Source organism: Poecilia reticulata, linkage group LG11 (assembly GCF_000633615.1).
Source record: "Poecilia reticulata strain Guanapo linkage group LG11, Guppy_female_1.0+MT, whole genome shotgun sequence".
Taxonomy (NCBI): Eukaryota; Metazoa; Chordata; class Actinopteri; order Cyprinodontiformes; family Poeciliidae; genus Poecilia; species Poecilia reticulata.
The window spans coordinates 897,532-913,995 of record NC_024341.1 but is presented as its reverse complement, the minus strand read 5'-3'; the positions used below and the strand labels follow the sequence as shown (position 1 = coordinate 913,995).

Genomic DNA, 16,464 nt, shown 5'->3' with positions numbered 1-16,464 from the left:
ATATATATATAGGCTACTGGTCAGAACAGCAATATTAATATCAGATATTAATTTGCCCACATTTTCATATGGGTGCATCCCTACTGTGGTTACAGAAGTCTTCATGGTTAATCATGTAAGGTGCTAAGTTCCTGTAGCATGTTAATTGTGCTGAATAAGGGCGGCGCCTGACCCTCTCTGCTGCTGTTTATCACAGCATCACAATTTTGGATTCAGTTATTTTTAAGAAAATATATTCCTTATTTTCACTATTATTAAGGCAAATAAAAAACTCATAATAACAAAAAACAAGTTTCTAAAAAGAAGTATTTCGCCTTCACAGTTTCTCTTTGTAATTTGCTGTCTTTTTTAAAACAACCTGTTTACCCTGTGCAATCAGGCAGACTGTCATCACATCAACGATGAATAACAAATCTAATGATTTTCAAGAGACCTGATATAATTACTGGTCTGAAGCTTGCCGTTCTTCATGGGTGTGAAAGTGAGGCGCCTGGCGCAGCCAGAGTGGCTCATCCAGGGAAACAGCTGACTTGAAGCAGCAGCGCTCTGCCTCCTCCTGCTACAACACAGTTAAGGTGCTGAGTTGTGCATCAGTAGCCCGTACTACAGAGATATGCGTTCTGGGGAAAAGGCGTGAGAGACGCTGCCTCTCTGAAGAGCCTGCAGCTGCTGATGGGCTGTGACATTGTGGGATATCTCCATCCCTCTGAGGAGATAAAGGAGACGAGCAGAGCAGAGAGAGGAGGAGGGCAGCACATTCCTATAGGCTGCCAGAGCCGCTGGCACTAACACATACATATATGATAATGAAATGCCACGTCTTTCATTGGAGGTAGACACTTTAAAGTGCACTAGCAGAGAGTTGTTCCTGTTCTGTGATGCACAAAGAGAGAAAGAGAGCTCAGCCTGGGCTCTAGGTGGCATTAAAGACCAGGACAGCCAAACCCATGACTGCTGCTCCAATAAGGCTAACAAAACCGGCCGAAAACACACACACGCACACACACACACACACGCACACGCACATGCACACGCACACATACCCACCCCAGCAAATCTTCAGAAACTTGAATTAAAATTCTGCTGCAAAGGAATCATAATATATAACACAGTGTGTACTTCAGTAAGCTTCCCTGCCTTTATCAAGGCCGTACAGTCCTCAGAAGAATTAGCAGTTAATTAGTGCGACTTGCTTTCTTATCATGTTTTCTGCTTCCATTATGTTTATTTGTGTCAGTGTCTTACGCTGCAAAATGTGCAGCAGAAAAAGCTGTGTTGCATGGACCCCTCTAACCTTTACCGGCCAACAGTTTAATAAATCCAGTCCAGAACAGAAAACCCAAGCAGCAGCTGAGCTCTGGAGAGCTGCTGGGTAATCCTGGCTTTAGCAGCTAAAAAACTAAATTACTTACAAAAGGAGCTTTAAAATGTTTATTTAAAATCCAATGTGCATAATAATAATAATTAAACTACTACTAGTACTACTTAAGTTAAATAATAACTAATGCTAACCAAAGGTTTGGAACAATTTATAAATAACGCTAAATGCAAAGAATTTATAGTATTAAAAAATCATATTGACACATATTCACATATGGTGTAAAATAAAAAATTTTTACACTAATTTTAGGAATTAAATCGTCTTTTTCATGAACATGAACACTTATATTATTGTACTATCTAATCAATATCCACTTTCCTAATTACTTACAATTCTCATCTTGAAATATTGAACACATTTCAGAAATATGTCTCCATATTATACAGTGAAGAAAATAACTATTTGAACACTCTGCGACTTTTCAAGTTCTCCTACTTAGAAATCATGGAGGGTCTGAAATTTTCATCTTAGATGCATGTCCACTGTGAAAGACATATAAGTACTGCAAATAAGTATCATCGGCCAGGGAAAACAGCAGCAGTTGATGTGAGAGCTGTGAAAAAAATTCCAAAGCATCAGTAGTGACATCAACAACAACCCCACAGTGCAGGGGTGAAGGTATCATAATATACTGTTTGAAGACTCCGAGGGCAGAAATATAGAGGCAAACCACTCATCAGTAGTAAGAATCACAAGACCGGATTGCAATATGCAAAGAAGTATAGAGATGAGACACAAAAGTTCTGGAACACAATCTGATGGACTGATGAGGCCAAGATGAATCTCTACCAAAATGATGGAAAAACCAAAGGCTGGATAAAACAAAGAACTGCTTTGGATCTGAAGCACACAGGCTCATTTGTTAAGCATGGTGGAGGTAATGTCATGGCTGGGCGTACGTGGCTGTTTCTGAACAGGTTCATTCATTTTTATTAATGATACAAGTGATGATGGTAGCAGCGGAATGACTTCAGAAATGTACATAAACAATTTACAGAGAAATGCATCCCAAGTAACTGGGAGGAATTTATCATGCGGCAGGACAACGACCCAAAACACACATAAGGACTTCATCAGGGAAAAAAGTTTGTCATTCCACCTACTTCCTAATTTTGCTTTTCATTCTAGTCCCAACATGTTCCCGTACATAACGGTCTGCCACATTCTCTCATTTCCTACCTGCTGACAATCAAGGATAAAGATCATTTTCCATCAGCTACCGTACTGGAAGGAAATGTAGTTTTGTGACTCCCAAAAGTGACATCTGTCAACAAGAGGTTGCTTAGAAATATTTTAGTTTGATCATTCTCAAGCTGTCAAATTTTTAAGAGTGAATAAATTAAAATAAAAAATACAACAAAATTTAATTACACATAGGGATTTTTAAATGATTTACTGTAACCGTCATGAATTGCGGTGTGAAGTAGTGAGGAAGATGCAGTGGACCCAGCTAGTGATGAGAAATGATGAATTTAATGACGAGTCAGTACAATAATCCAGGCAGCACACATGAGCGGAAGGCTAAGGCTCAAACTGGTAGCAACTGGTAATATAAACATAGACTGCGGACTGGACGACAAACTTGACGGTGGACAAGACAAGGACCCAACAAGGAACAAGGAACTCAGGTGGGTGTAAATACACAGGGAAACAATCAGGAGAAACAAGGGATAGACAGGACAACAGAGAGACTCAACAGAACATGAAACCTAAATAAACACACAAAAAACCCAAATCACTACAGTATCTTCACAATTCAATAGAAAAGTGATGGTTTAAGAAACGGTACTGAGAGGAGACGGAATGGGAACAGGTACGTTGAAAATGCAAGTACAAATAATTAAGTAAAGAAACATTGAAGACATCTGGTGAGCTGGTTCTATGCAATAAATACTGTCATTCAACTATATACACAATATATTCAATAGGCAGCATCATAAATGACACGGAAACTTCATATAAGCAGTGGGACTTGATGTTTGTCAAAATGCACTTTGTTTCTTATGGCGCCTGAGAGGGGAAAAAAGCACTTTATGACTTCTCCTCAAACATAGGAGTAAACAGTGTAACAGAAGCTTAAGGTTATTACAAACCAGCAACAACAAGTTTTAACAAACTGCTCTGACAATATAACAGGACGTGTTTCTCTGTTGCTTCAGCTTTCAGAGGAAAATCTAATTTTCAGCACCAAGTGCTGGTCTCTTACAATCAGACTTCAACTGGGTCGACAAAAATTTGCTGTTGCTTATTCCTCAAAATCAACTGTGAAAGCACAGAAAGATGTTTCCTTGGAAACCAGTTTGAGGTGCAAATCTACCCTTGCAATGGTTTTAGGAAATGGATAAGTGTACAAACTTCTGTTCTGCACACAAAGAGGAATGAAAAATACATTAATAATCTGGAAGTATTTTATCTAGCTCAGATCTCTCTGCTCTTTCTGCTATATTTCACACTTTTTTCAAGCATGACATAGTAGAACACCTTCTGTTTTTATTTCTTCTCAGAATCCTAAAACACACAAAATAATTACCCAACTTACAAACGTGAGCACATTTTCCCTGTGTTTTGGTTGTTTTTGGTTCCTCCATGTAACAGAGATCTTTTTGCCATTCAAGGGATGACACCGTTTTCATGGGTCATAAACAACAGCTTCATGAGTCTGTTCAGGCAGTGCATTACTCGCTACATTTACCCACTTCTGTCCTCAGCCACATTCCCAAACCTTTGCTCCTCAACCACCAGAGAGAACATTTAAAGTTGATGACTGCTCATATTTGCAATTCCAGTTACATTTATTACGAAGGGCACTGTTTAATGCTCCCTTTTCCCCGCAAGAAACAAATTTCCATTTCAGTGAGGCATGACTGATACTGAGATGGTCTTACCAGGCGATGGCTAATTTAATAAGAGGTGAAATGCAAAAGCAGGTTTCCCTCTTATCACCTTGTCTGATAGCTACAAATATCCCTGAAAGAAATGTAGAGTTGGAAAGAGAAGGATGTCTCTATTTCTAGACTGCAGCCAAAAACAGCAGAAAAACATGTAGAGCTAACAGCCCTGCCACCAAATTAAAAATATTTGTCTGTTAGTTTTGTGTTAAGAAAAGTTTGAGAATGCCCTCATCCCAACAATTCCCTCTGAGGTCAGACTGTGATTGAATATTCACTGAAAACACTCTGCCAGCAAAGATCAAATATAAGAAGTCAGTGCGAAACAGCTGGGATGAGGGTTATAAATGAAATAATCTGCCAATGGAATTAGTACGTTTTAATCACTATTGAAGAATTATTGACTTAAAACGAGCTCCTATTTCTTGCTGAAAGATTACATGTAAGTTTTATCTTATTTCAAGTGTGCTAAGATATTTACACAAGAAATGAGACCAAAAATACTTGGTAGGACTTTGTGTTTTTGCAGTGAATGTCTTGCTAAAGCTAATGGCTAATGGCTTCAAGCCTGTGTTTTCATTGTTAAACGAGTTGACTTATGAAAGGTGGTCAAATATTCGAATGACAGATCAGAGTTGAAGAAAGCATAATGAATGTAGTAGTTATAAGAAAGTGCAATTTGTGTTACTAATTTGCAGAACTATCAGGAACTATTTGTTTAGTCGGTCATAAATAAAATAACTTACCAGCTTTTAATTTCAATGTCAATATATGTGAGGACATTTAAGAACTGCTGTGCTGAAAAAGTTTGCAAGGCAAACTATAGTAATCATAACCATAAACTTTCTATAATTCCAATATTATCAGAATAATAGGTAAACATCGTATGCATGGTTATCACATATTTTAAATTTTAACTAATAAATAAAAAAGTCTCTGTGGTTTCTATGGTGAGGTGCTGACTTTGTGCTGCTGATAATTGTAGGTCAGAGATGTGAATCATTTTGGGTTCAACTGTATTTAGAACCAGAAGCAGTTTAGTGTTTCTGTCCCAGTGTGAGTACAGCACAGTCAGCTGCAGGTGATCCTGGCTGATCTGAATTCACTTCAGCCATTCCTGCTCCTGTTCAAATCAAAGCACACAGATAATTAACTGTCCTTCTGTGTGTGTGTGTGATTGTAAACACTTATTAACATCTGGAACAAATAATAAATTTATATCTTAAACGAATGTTCACTATCCAACCCTAAAGTTTCACATTTGACTTTCTGCTGCAAATAAAGTCCAATGTTTTAATAAGTACTAAAAGATCTACTGCATGGAGAGGCTGGCATCATGGCCAGGGTTTAGTGTCTCAGATAGTTTCTAAATTTCAATTTGATTCTTTTGCACAGTTTTGTTTACTTCCTTGGTTTGCAACATGCTTAAGACAACCCATCCATCCATCCATCCATCCATCCATCCATCCATCCATCCATCCATCCATCCATCCATCCATCCATCCATCCATCCATCCATCCATCCANCATCCATCCATCCATCCATCCATCCATCCATCCATCCATCCATCCATCCATCCATCCATCCATCCATCCATCCATCCATCCATCCATCCATCCATTTTCTATACACCCTTGTCCCTTAGTGAGGTGTCCCTTAGAGGGAGGTGCTTAAGACAACCTAAGATACAAAAAAAGAAATAAGACATTCAGCTTTGGTGGGTTCACAAAAAATGCTAAAGAGAAGATCATTATGAATATTTACAGAGAGAAGGAGCTGTTCCTGACTGCAGAATGCCATTGGACTGAAACATGCTTTCAACCTGCACAGCAGGAGCCAGGGACTTGTAGAGCTGTTACCCTAACGAAGGCTGCGCAGCTGTTTCTCAGAGTCTGCTCAACGCTTTATGGTCAGATAATACTGGGGAGTCTGACAAGTGGCCTTATGTACCTTCTCTGCTAAAAGGGTTATTAGAACAGAAATGGGTTCAGAGAAATGGGCCACTCAAGTCACTGGGGATCCCAACAGCAATCACACACTACAGTTTATTTCACAAATTAGGCCCTGAGAGGGGCATGCACGTCTGTAGCGCCTAGTTAAAGTGATGGAGGTGACTCCCAGGCATTGATTTTTCTCTTCGCCTCTGGCGTCCCGCAAGGCCACAACTGTGCTCCCTCTGGGCTGGTCTAGTTAGCCCTGCTCGCCTTTAAATCACATTAAACTGTGGCTACGCTTTAGCTATGTCTGCGAGACAAGCATCAATAATGCAGTTATCAAACTGTAATCGCCTGTACACTTCAGCAGAGCTTTAACTGCTGGACTTTTTCAATGCACTCTTCCCCAACCAAGGCATTAGGATTAAACTTGAACACGTAGGAAAAAATAGAGGACAACAAATTCAAATCAGGCAATTTATCTTCATTTAATAAATGCACCAATGATACAGATTAATCCAATCAAACTGCTAATGAAAAACGCTTTACATGGAAAATAAAAATAGGTTAAAGGTTAGATTTCTCCTCTAAGACAGATACTTACAGGATGAGGAGCTGACAGATTTTTTTTCGTCCCCCCCCCCCTCTGAAGACCACAACAGCTGATGAGTAATGATGCCTATTTTTCTTTCAATTTACTCCATATAGTAAAGGCAGCAGACTGTGACACTTCATTACGGTAATTAGGCTAATTTAATTACAGTCTTTCACAGGTCAGGCAGGAAGCCACTGATTGATGGCACAGCTTGTGAATGCAAAATTCTTAAAAGAAAAACAGAGCCAGAATACTTCAGCTACAGCGCACTGAGCTCATGAACACTGTAGTCAAAGTCAGCACGTTAACCGGGAAAAAGCGCTACAAGACATAAACAGAGCCGAATAATCTGAGGTCAGAACCCAACTTCAAGTTTATATCGTTAGCAGAGTAGGAGTTGGCCTGTGGCTGTGGTGGCAGTCAAGCAAATTAAACTTTTATGGACATTCATTTCAACAGTTGCAAACCTTTTGATAACAACAAGGCTGAGAGCAGCCTGAGTGGTGCATCCCACACAAGTTCACAGTTGAGCACTTTAAACACTGTCTGAACAACTTTAAGAGCTTTTGGCATTTCAAACCTTTTATCAGAATCTCCTCTCCTGATTCACCATGAAGCCCAGCATGCCAGGCACTGCTGCAAGGGTATAAATAAAGCCTTAAACAAGAGCCCCTTGGCACGGCAACAAGCCTGAATTAAAGGCCATCTGTATATTACGGCAAGACTGTCACTTTATTGCTGAAATCAATTTAGCAAGGCCCTGGAGCGGGAGGGATATGGCCTTGGTCAGAGTGAGGTTTATCTAAACGGAGCAGGCTGAGAGAAACACAGCGTCTGTAATGAACTCCAGGGTGTCCAATAAAGCCTTTTATTTCCCCTTTTGTACAGCTGAAACACGCATGTGTGGTCGCAACATTCAGCTTCACAGTTGCAGTGACACAAGCAACCAGCGGCTCCTCTGTAATTACACCTGCCTGCAGATACCGCAACAATGCAAGCAAATCACAAAGACAAATCATCATTAAAATGCTATTTTCTTCTGAAACATCAACCAAATCTCATTTATTCTGACCTTTAAAAGAAAATAAGAAAACCATCCTGCAGAACTAAACAAACTATCAGATGTGTTCAAAAGTAACCAAGGTAATATAGTGCAATATAACCACACAATCTCAAAGGGCAAATATTTTACATCTAATATTTTAAAGTTAACTTAAAAAACAACTTTTTTTTAAGATAATTTCCTAAAAATATACTTCAGAAGCCACTGTTCCACAGGCAAGAAAAAAAAAAACACTTTGCTTTTCCTGAGTTCATAGTTTGTTGGAGCTTCATTTTCAACTAGTCAGAGGAAACTTTCTGTAGATCGCTAAACTGGGTGTTCATGGACAGAGGAGAACCATGGACATAATGAAGAGTAGACGTCGTATCGGCTGCTCAGGCGCAGGAAATACGGTGGCCATCTTGGAGCAGTCGTCCCTCCTACTTGGCTAAACCAAAACAGCAAAAGGGGGCTCAGCACTGCTGATGGAACGGCTATTGACGTGAGGGCTTGGGGGATAACTCGTCACAAAATTTTTTAACATATTATTGTTTATATTTTATGAATAGAATATTAATGTACTGTATTTATGTCCACCAGCAAAATGCCAGCTGAGGTCAGGCATTGTTTGTGGAGTTCAGGGGTTCAGCTCCAGCTATGAAGGCTAACAGTGATTTTGTAAATCACTGTTAGCCTTATTCCCCAACGTTGATTTAGATTATCTGACACAAGAGCGCTACCTTAGAAATGAAACAATATTATGCATATTATAATAATATTTATATGTAATTTTTTCACTTTGTCAAAAGTAAGATACCTCTGATGGCTCATATCCACCACAAAATACAGACAACAGAACGTCAGACTGAAATAGTTTTCAAACAAGCTTACTCAAAATTTCTACAGTTTTGGTTCAAGAGATACGAGTTGGGAGATAGAGACGTGCTTTTCTTACCTGTGTAAATTGCTACAGAACTGTCTTATCACGTTTTGAACTTGTGATTTGCTGCATGACTGTTGAAGGATTATAGAATCACAGCTCTTTGAATTTTATATGCAAAATCTCTTCAATATAGTCAATTTGTGCCACTGTAGTTACATCTGAACTTATATTGAATTCCTCATTTGATTTTGTATCCATAGCTGTACTCCTCCAAGTGCAGTTAAGTGAAGACAAACAAAAAAAAGATAGAAATGAAAGCATTTACAGGTGTTTTGAGGGATGAAACTATGCTGAGTCTGTTTCACTTCCAGAGGTTAAAAATGTTTTAATTTCACCAGCTAGACAGTTCTTTGGAACAAAGTTAAACTGGCAGTCTGACTAAAAAAAGTAGAGTCATTAAATATTAAAAAGGTGCCTTCTTATTTCTTTAAATCTCATATTTAGAAATGGATATTCCTGGACCTTCTGAGACTGTTACAACAATGACTACAGAACTTGATAGAGTTATACATATGAACACAATCATTCAGAGGAGGAGGGCTCAAAAACTGGAACTAGCAAATCACATTAACCATCAATATAAAGACAGACTCGGCTTTCCCGTTAGTCCTGTAGTCGGATGTTTGACCCGTTTTCCTTGAACTCTTTTCAGGCTGGATTTCATTACATTACAATGCTCAATTCACAATCATCCAGCAACATTTGGTGGTCTTCTTTAATAGATAACTTTTTCCTTTGTGCCATTTCATGATATGCTCTATCCATATTACTGTACTGAAAATTAATTTACTGAATTGTATTCATATTGGTGTGAATCTCCCTCTGTCTGGCTGAATTTGGACTGAATTCTTTAACATATATTTGAAAACAAACTGGCTCTTTCAAAGTGTCATGAGATGACTTTTACTGTGGGGTGGGAAGAAATAAAATGGAAATGACTGATTTTAATCAGTGTGTTAAAAACCAAATTTTTCTTAATACTGTGGACTAAAAATAACATTCACATATAATGACTGTTTTTTTATATGTTTTCTATTTAAATCTGAAGGAGGTCATATTTTGCGCTCTATGGCAGCTCAAAATTGAATAGCTCATGTGGAACAAAGTGACCTTTGCATCAGCATTTGGGTGACACTTGGCAAAATAAAAATGTAATGTTTGGAACTACTTGGGAATCTATGGTTTTTTGTGACAAAGTTAAGGTAAAACTCATTTATCTTCTGTTTATTTCTTCCCTCAGATGTTGCACTTCTTCTTAGATAACGCCAGTAGCAGCAGGGAGATCTGGTAAATTACTTCCTGCACTACTCTGTGTAGAAGACAGTCAGTCATAAGCTGACCGCCCCACTATCTCGACCAGATGAATCTCAAACGCACAGATCAGGTAATATTCTGCACTTAAAGCTGGCATTTAAGAAACATTCCTCCACCACAGGCAAAAACGGTGCATGGCTTGGCATTTAGAGGCGGATAATAAAACTTTCCTTAAATACAGCTCTCATCTCAGAGTGCTTTTTAGATGCCCTTAGTGGAGTCAATTATCTCCCCACACTTGCTATTACTGAGACACTCTGAGCACCTCGCGCCTTAAAAGGTCTGTGAATCATGCTTTCTGAAAAATGTCACATTCTTAACTGCCTCTCAAAATGCAGACCCTGCCATGTAAGTGGTGGCGAACACGTGTTGGCTTTTTTCATCCATTTTTACTTACCTGTGCTTTCTTAATGATGAATTTAAAGCAAATAAAATTCTTCTTATTTAGAAAACAATTCACTCTACACGTAACAATGTGTTATTTTCCACTGCCGAAATAAGAGATGATCAAAAGTAATGCGTTGAAAAGTTATTGAACCGATTTTTTTTGTGATTCCTGACTGGCTAAATAAAGTTGAGATTTATTTTTATTTAACCAATGAAACGTCCTGTTGCTGTGAGGCAGAGCCCTGCAGCTTCTCCTGTTTGATGTGAATAAGTGGGAGGGCAGCATAGGAAGCTACAGCATTCACTACATGCTACATACATGGAAGGAGAAGCAGCCATCTCTGGGAACAGTCTGAATGTTTTAGTGCTCATGTTTAACATGGCTTGTTGTTGTGTACCGTGCCCATCATGGTTACCTCTTGAAAGAACACAGGAAAGCCTAAAAAATACATTTATTTATTGCAGAAACATAATCTCATCATTTACAAAACTGCAGCCTTTTACTTGAGGGCATATATTCAACTCTGTGAGAAATACTTATTGGGTTTTTACCCTAACCTCCTACAATTTCAAACAATTAAGATAAATTTAAGCTTTTTATATTTAAATATCAGTTTTACAATTTTGAGTTCGGAGTTTCTAGGAACTTCTGACATGTAAACTATGACATCATCTTTCCTTCAAATATAAACATGGTGTGAGAAAGCTCACTGTTATAAGGACTGCAAGATTTATACCTGGGCCTACTAGATCTCCATATCAACCATCAGACAGCATCTACACGAGAACATGTAGCTATTTTATTACGTTTCTGCTCCGAATAAGGAGAGATCCCTGGTCACACCGTAAGAAAAAAGCTCAGAAAACTTTCAGCTTGTTCCGGCAATCTCTGCTCAAATGAGGCAACGCAGCACCACAATGCAGAAAGCTGTTCTGAACCCACTAGCCAACAGAAAAGCATCACTATCTCCAAAGCATTTTGGATCTGAATCAGGTTCAGTGGTTTGTGAACTTGGTGATCTTCTAACTGCCTACAGAATGAGGAACTACAGATGTGCCGATCAGGGTTTTTCCTGCCGATACCGATCACCCATGAGGGCCGATCACCGATACTGATCACCGATACCGATCACATAATTATTATTATTATTTTTCTATCATAAACACTACCGATTACATTATGTGGAAAAAGGAACCATGAATTCACCTTAATTTAGACAAAAACTTGTTTTTAATAACTTTTTCCAAGAAGAAAACTAAACAAAACAGGCATTCTGCAAATTGTACTGCTATCAATAATACTATCTTTAACAGACAGATAACCTATGAAGGCTCTGAAGAGGCTAAATAATGTAAAGAGCCAAAATAAAACCTCTCAACATTGCCAAAAAAATTCAAGTATAAAACTTAACATTCAAAGGCAAATACAGGTTCCATTACAATAAACAATCCTGAGTTACTGAATGAAAACTTCCTGATAGCATGGCGGCTAGCTGATTACTGCTAGTTCTGAGTGGCTGTTTCTGACTGAGCGGAGTAATTATGCAGAGGAGGGAGGAGATCGATTATTTTTTTTAGGGATTATCTGTCTCATGTTAGGACAACAAAAGTTTTAATACGTGTGTAAAATGTATTTTTTTAGGTTAGATGCTGCAGCTTTAAGCAGAGGTTCAGTGTGAGAGTCACTACCAGGTGGAGCAGAAGCGGCGCTCCGTCTGTGAAATATTACTACCTGTAGCGCGTAGCAGCGGTTCAACAGCGAGAGCAGAACCACATCGCAGCTCGAAGACTTAAATAATTTTGCGGGTTATTTGTTTAACTTCCTGACCGTCATGCTAAACCGGGTGAGTGTTTGTAGCTGTGCGCTGCTTTACCTGCTATCTGATCCTCCATATGTCTTTTTTACTGCAGTGAGCCTCGATGTAGCCAAACTCCGTCAAGTATGGCATTGTTTTTATGTCATATTAGCTTTGTTGTGTTGATGCATTTTCACCTGCTTCAATTTTCCACCGCAACACGCAAACTTCCCCATTCACTCAGTGCGTTATAGTTCCACATCGCTTAGGATTTGTCGCTGCGCGTTTGCGCAGTGTGAAGGAAAGAGGAGACCAGCTGCACAGGCAGGCTGCGAAATGAGATTCAGGTGATCGGTATCGGCAACAAGAGCCAATGATCGCCGATCACCGATCATGCACTTTTTCACGAAAATCGGCCGATTATGATCGGTGACCGATCGATCGGCACACCTCTATGAGGAACACTTGTATGTTTTGCTAAACAGCTTTTTTTTAAATCTATTTTTCTTTAGCTGTACCACTGAATATTAAAAGTCATATGGAAAATCCACTTGAAAAGAAATTTTAATTTAATGGATTGTTATCCAGGGACCACTTAACATTTACAGAGAGCTATAACCTTTCAATTTTGCTCATAATTGAATGTTTCATTTTTGTGACTCAGCATTTAAAACATACTTCTTGTAATTTACTTCAGCTGCTCCAGCATCAATCAGCCTTTAACTCTACAAAGAGCAGGCGGAACGAGGAAGAATGCAGCCTTCTGAAGACAAAAAAAAGAAGAAAACTATTTTCATTTTGACAGAGAGGCTTCAACTAGTTATCATATAATGCTATTTAAAACAGAAACAACCAAAAAGGAGACAGAGAATCCTCATGGCAGGATTACCTCCAACCCTCATAGTTGCATTTAATCAAAGTTATTTCAGGGAGCCAATCAGATCTCTCGTCTCACATGTACAACTGTTTGCACTGAATGTGTTTGCTGTCATTTAAAACACCAAAAAGATACAAAGATTGCCAGCAAGAAGAACCAATGAAGCCCAAAGCATTAACTTCCACCACCATACCTGCTGTTTGTATGCAATAATGCATGCTGTCCTCAGCACTATTGCCAAACTGGATATCTTCTGTTTAAAGAACCTTATTTCAGAAGGTTCATACAAAGACAAACCAAGTATTTGTTTTATAGAGAAGAGGCTTTCTTCCTGCACAACAGGAGGAATCCTCAGTAAAAGACACTAAACATGAGGGAACAGCTTTCATTTTTCAATATCTTTTGAATGATTCTGTCATAAACATACTAATGAGGTCAGAGATGGAGTTTTTCAGTTTTATGAAACCTGGGAGTGAAAGTTGCTGAAACTGCTGAGAAGATCGGCTTCTGTTATCACTTAGGAACAATCCTTTTCCCTGAACAGCGAAGTAATGCATTTTTAAATAGTCTTCCAACCCTCCAAGACTGAGGAAAATTTCTGTTTTTTTATTTTATTTGAGGTTAAATTAATATTATTTAACAAACCTTGTACTGTGTCTTGATCTGTAAATTGGTAAATTGTAGAAGTGAATGAAGCTGAACATCTTTTTTTTTTTCTTACCAGAAAATACTGACATAACGTAATTACACTTTCGATAGCTTAACTTCAATAACTTCAATGTTCCCAACTGTGCCTCTGGTAATGCCTGCTTCTTTTCAAGAAGGAAAAAAAATCAAATACCTCATCTCCTATAATATGCATAAATATGCAAAACATAGTTAAACTTGGTTGAAATTGAGTCCATTCTCTGCCAGACAGTCCCACTACATCTGCCTAATATACATCAAGAAGACAGAAAAATATTGTACACTCAAACAATCAATATGAAAGACTGAAGCATGGCTCACAATAACAGCCATGACAACACGTGTGCATATACAATTTTATACATGTAAAGGTATTAGTAAGATTACCTTACTTGTGAACAGTTTAACCCAAATTCAAAAACCTTGGCTTAACTCTTGCAGATTACTTGACAAACAAAACAAAAACTGGGATTAAAAACACGTATTTGTTTGTGTTGTTATGATCTTTTAAAAGTTACTTAATGCAGTAGGCAACTAGCACACCCACAACATTTCTGCACATGCAGACCGCTTCCACTCACCTTGGATGATGATGTGTCACATTCCTGGCAGATCCAGCCATATCCAGTCTGCTTGGGGGATTTCTTTAGCGGGGGATCCAGACACCCAAAGTGATAACAGAGCTGGCACTCATCACACCTGAGGCACAGGACAGGAAGGGCCCGTGTTATGTGTCACATAAATAATGCTGCTGCCCTCCTTCAATCAAACCAGCGGTTCTGGAGAGATGATGGATGATAACAAGGCAGCAAGCTGTCACCCATGAGACTTTGCTAATGTATTTCTACCCCTCTTTAATCACTGTACTCCCTTGACTTTACACAGCCATGCACTGTTCAGTGGTTTTTCTAAGTGCCCTGATAAATACAGGTCTTGTTAGTGTCAGAGAAATGCTTGTTACATCTCCCAGGGCTGGACTGTTTCTTCAAGCTCATGAGAAGCGACGCAACTCCAACAACACAACAAGAAAAACCTGCTATACATAAAAAAACAAAAACAAATATGGCACAAAAACTTTAACCCATCTATTTCTATAAATGTTAAAAGGGAAGTTAAGAACTATAGAACTTTGTGGTGGTAACTGTTTATTATGTAAAGCACTTTGAACTGCCTTGCTGCTGATATGTGCTATACAAAAAAACTAGATTGATTGATTGATTGATTGATTGATTGATTGATTGATTGATTGATAACTTCCTTTATTTGCTCTGATCCATCATAAGTCAGACATTATAATAATTCAGATGTGTTATGCTTTTACTAACCTATTTTCGGAGAAAAAGGCAAGAAGAGAAAAAATAATGAATCCAAAATTTATGGTTTTGGAAGGACTTCTTCCTTTCAGTTGTCCTTTTCTCTTAGTCAGCACTGAAAGTGCAGTTTCTTTGACAAAACCTCTGCTTGTAAAATACAGCTGGTATGAATGGTTTCCTGATGACGGAAGGAACTACTTGAGGTGGCTTAAAAAGGATCGCCAGACCTGTTAAAACTGATTTTCTGTGAACTGATGAGATTGTAGAGTTTTGGGGAATAAACTCCAACTCTTTTCTCATTCAGTATTTGGATGAAAAACTGTAAATTTGTAAAGAAAAATAAACTAGTAGGTAAATCATATTTACTAAAACACAAAAATGTTGTTTTGTTTTTATTTAAAGGGAAAATACTCTTACATTTTAGAGCACTGAGACCTATGAAATAAGCAGGGGTGAAAGTAGTTTTAAATTCTTGGGGGTACTATGACTATGACAAAAATAATAATAATTTTATATATATATATACCTCTCCTTGGGCTGCCACCTTATCGTGGTGGAGGGGTTTGAGTGTCCCAATGATCCTAGGACCTATGCTGTCTGGGGCTTTATGCCCCTGGTAGGGTCACCCAAGGCAGACAGGTCCTAGGTGAGGAACCAGACAAAGTGCAGCCCGAAGACTCCTTATGATGCACAACAACCTTGGATCTAGCATTCCCCCGCCCGGACGTGGGTCACCGGGGCCCCACTCTGGAGCCAGGCCTAGAGGTGGGGCACGATGGCAAGCGCCTGGTGGCCAGGCTTTTACCCATGGAGCCCGGCCGGGCTCAGCCTGAAGAGGAAACGTGGGTCCCCGTTCCAATGGGCTCACCACCTGTCGGAGGGGCCAAAGGGGTCGTGTGCAGTGTGTAACGGGCGGCAGCCGAGGGAGGGGACCCTGGCGGTCTGATCCTCGGCAGCAGAAGCTGGCTCTTGGGATGTGGAATCTCTCTGGTGGGGAAGGAACCGGAGCTAGTGTGCAAGGCTGAGAGGTTCCAGCTAGAAATAGTTGGCCTCACCTCAACGCATGGCTCTGGTTCTGGAACCAGTCTCCTTGAGAGGGGCTGGACGTACTTCCACTCTGGAGTTGCCCACGGTGAGAGGCGCTGGGCTGGAGTGGGCATACTTGTTGMCCCCCATCTCGGCKCCTGTACGTTGGGGTTTACCCCGGTGAACGAGAGGGTAGCCTCCCTCCGCCTACGGGTGGGGGGACAGGTTCTGACTGTTGTCTGTGCTTACGGGCCGAACAGCAGTTCAGATTACCCATCCT

General features: G+C 39.4%; 1 protein-coding gene across 1 annotated transcript in view; it reads right to left on the bottom strand.

Annotated features, from left to right (window-relative positions):
* phf14 (PHD finger protein 14) overlaps positions 1 to 16,464 on the bottom strand; it is a 107,481-nt gene that overhangs the window by 7,399 nt on the left and 83,618 nt on the right. The window contains exon 17 of the mRNA XM_008421223.2: positions 14,427 to 14,544. Coding sequence (XP_008419445.1) covers positions 14,427 to 14,544 — 118 coding nt within the window. The remainder of the gene's footprint in view (positions 1 to 14,426; positions 14,545 to 16,464) is intronic.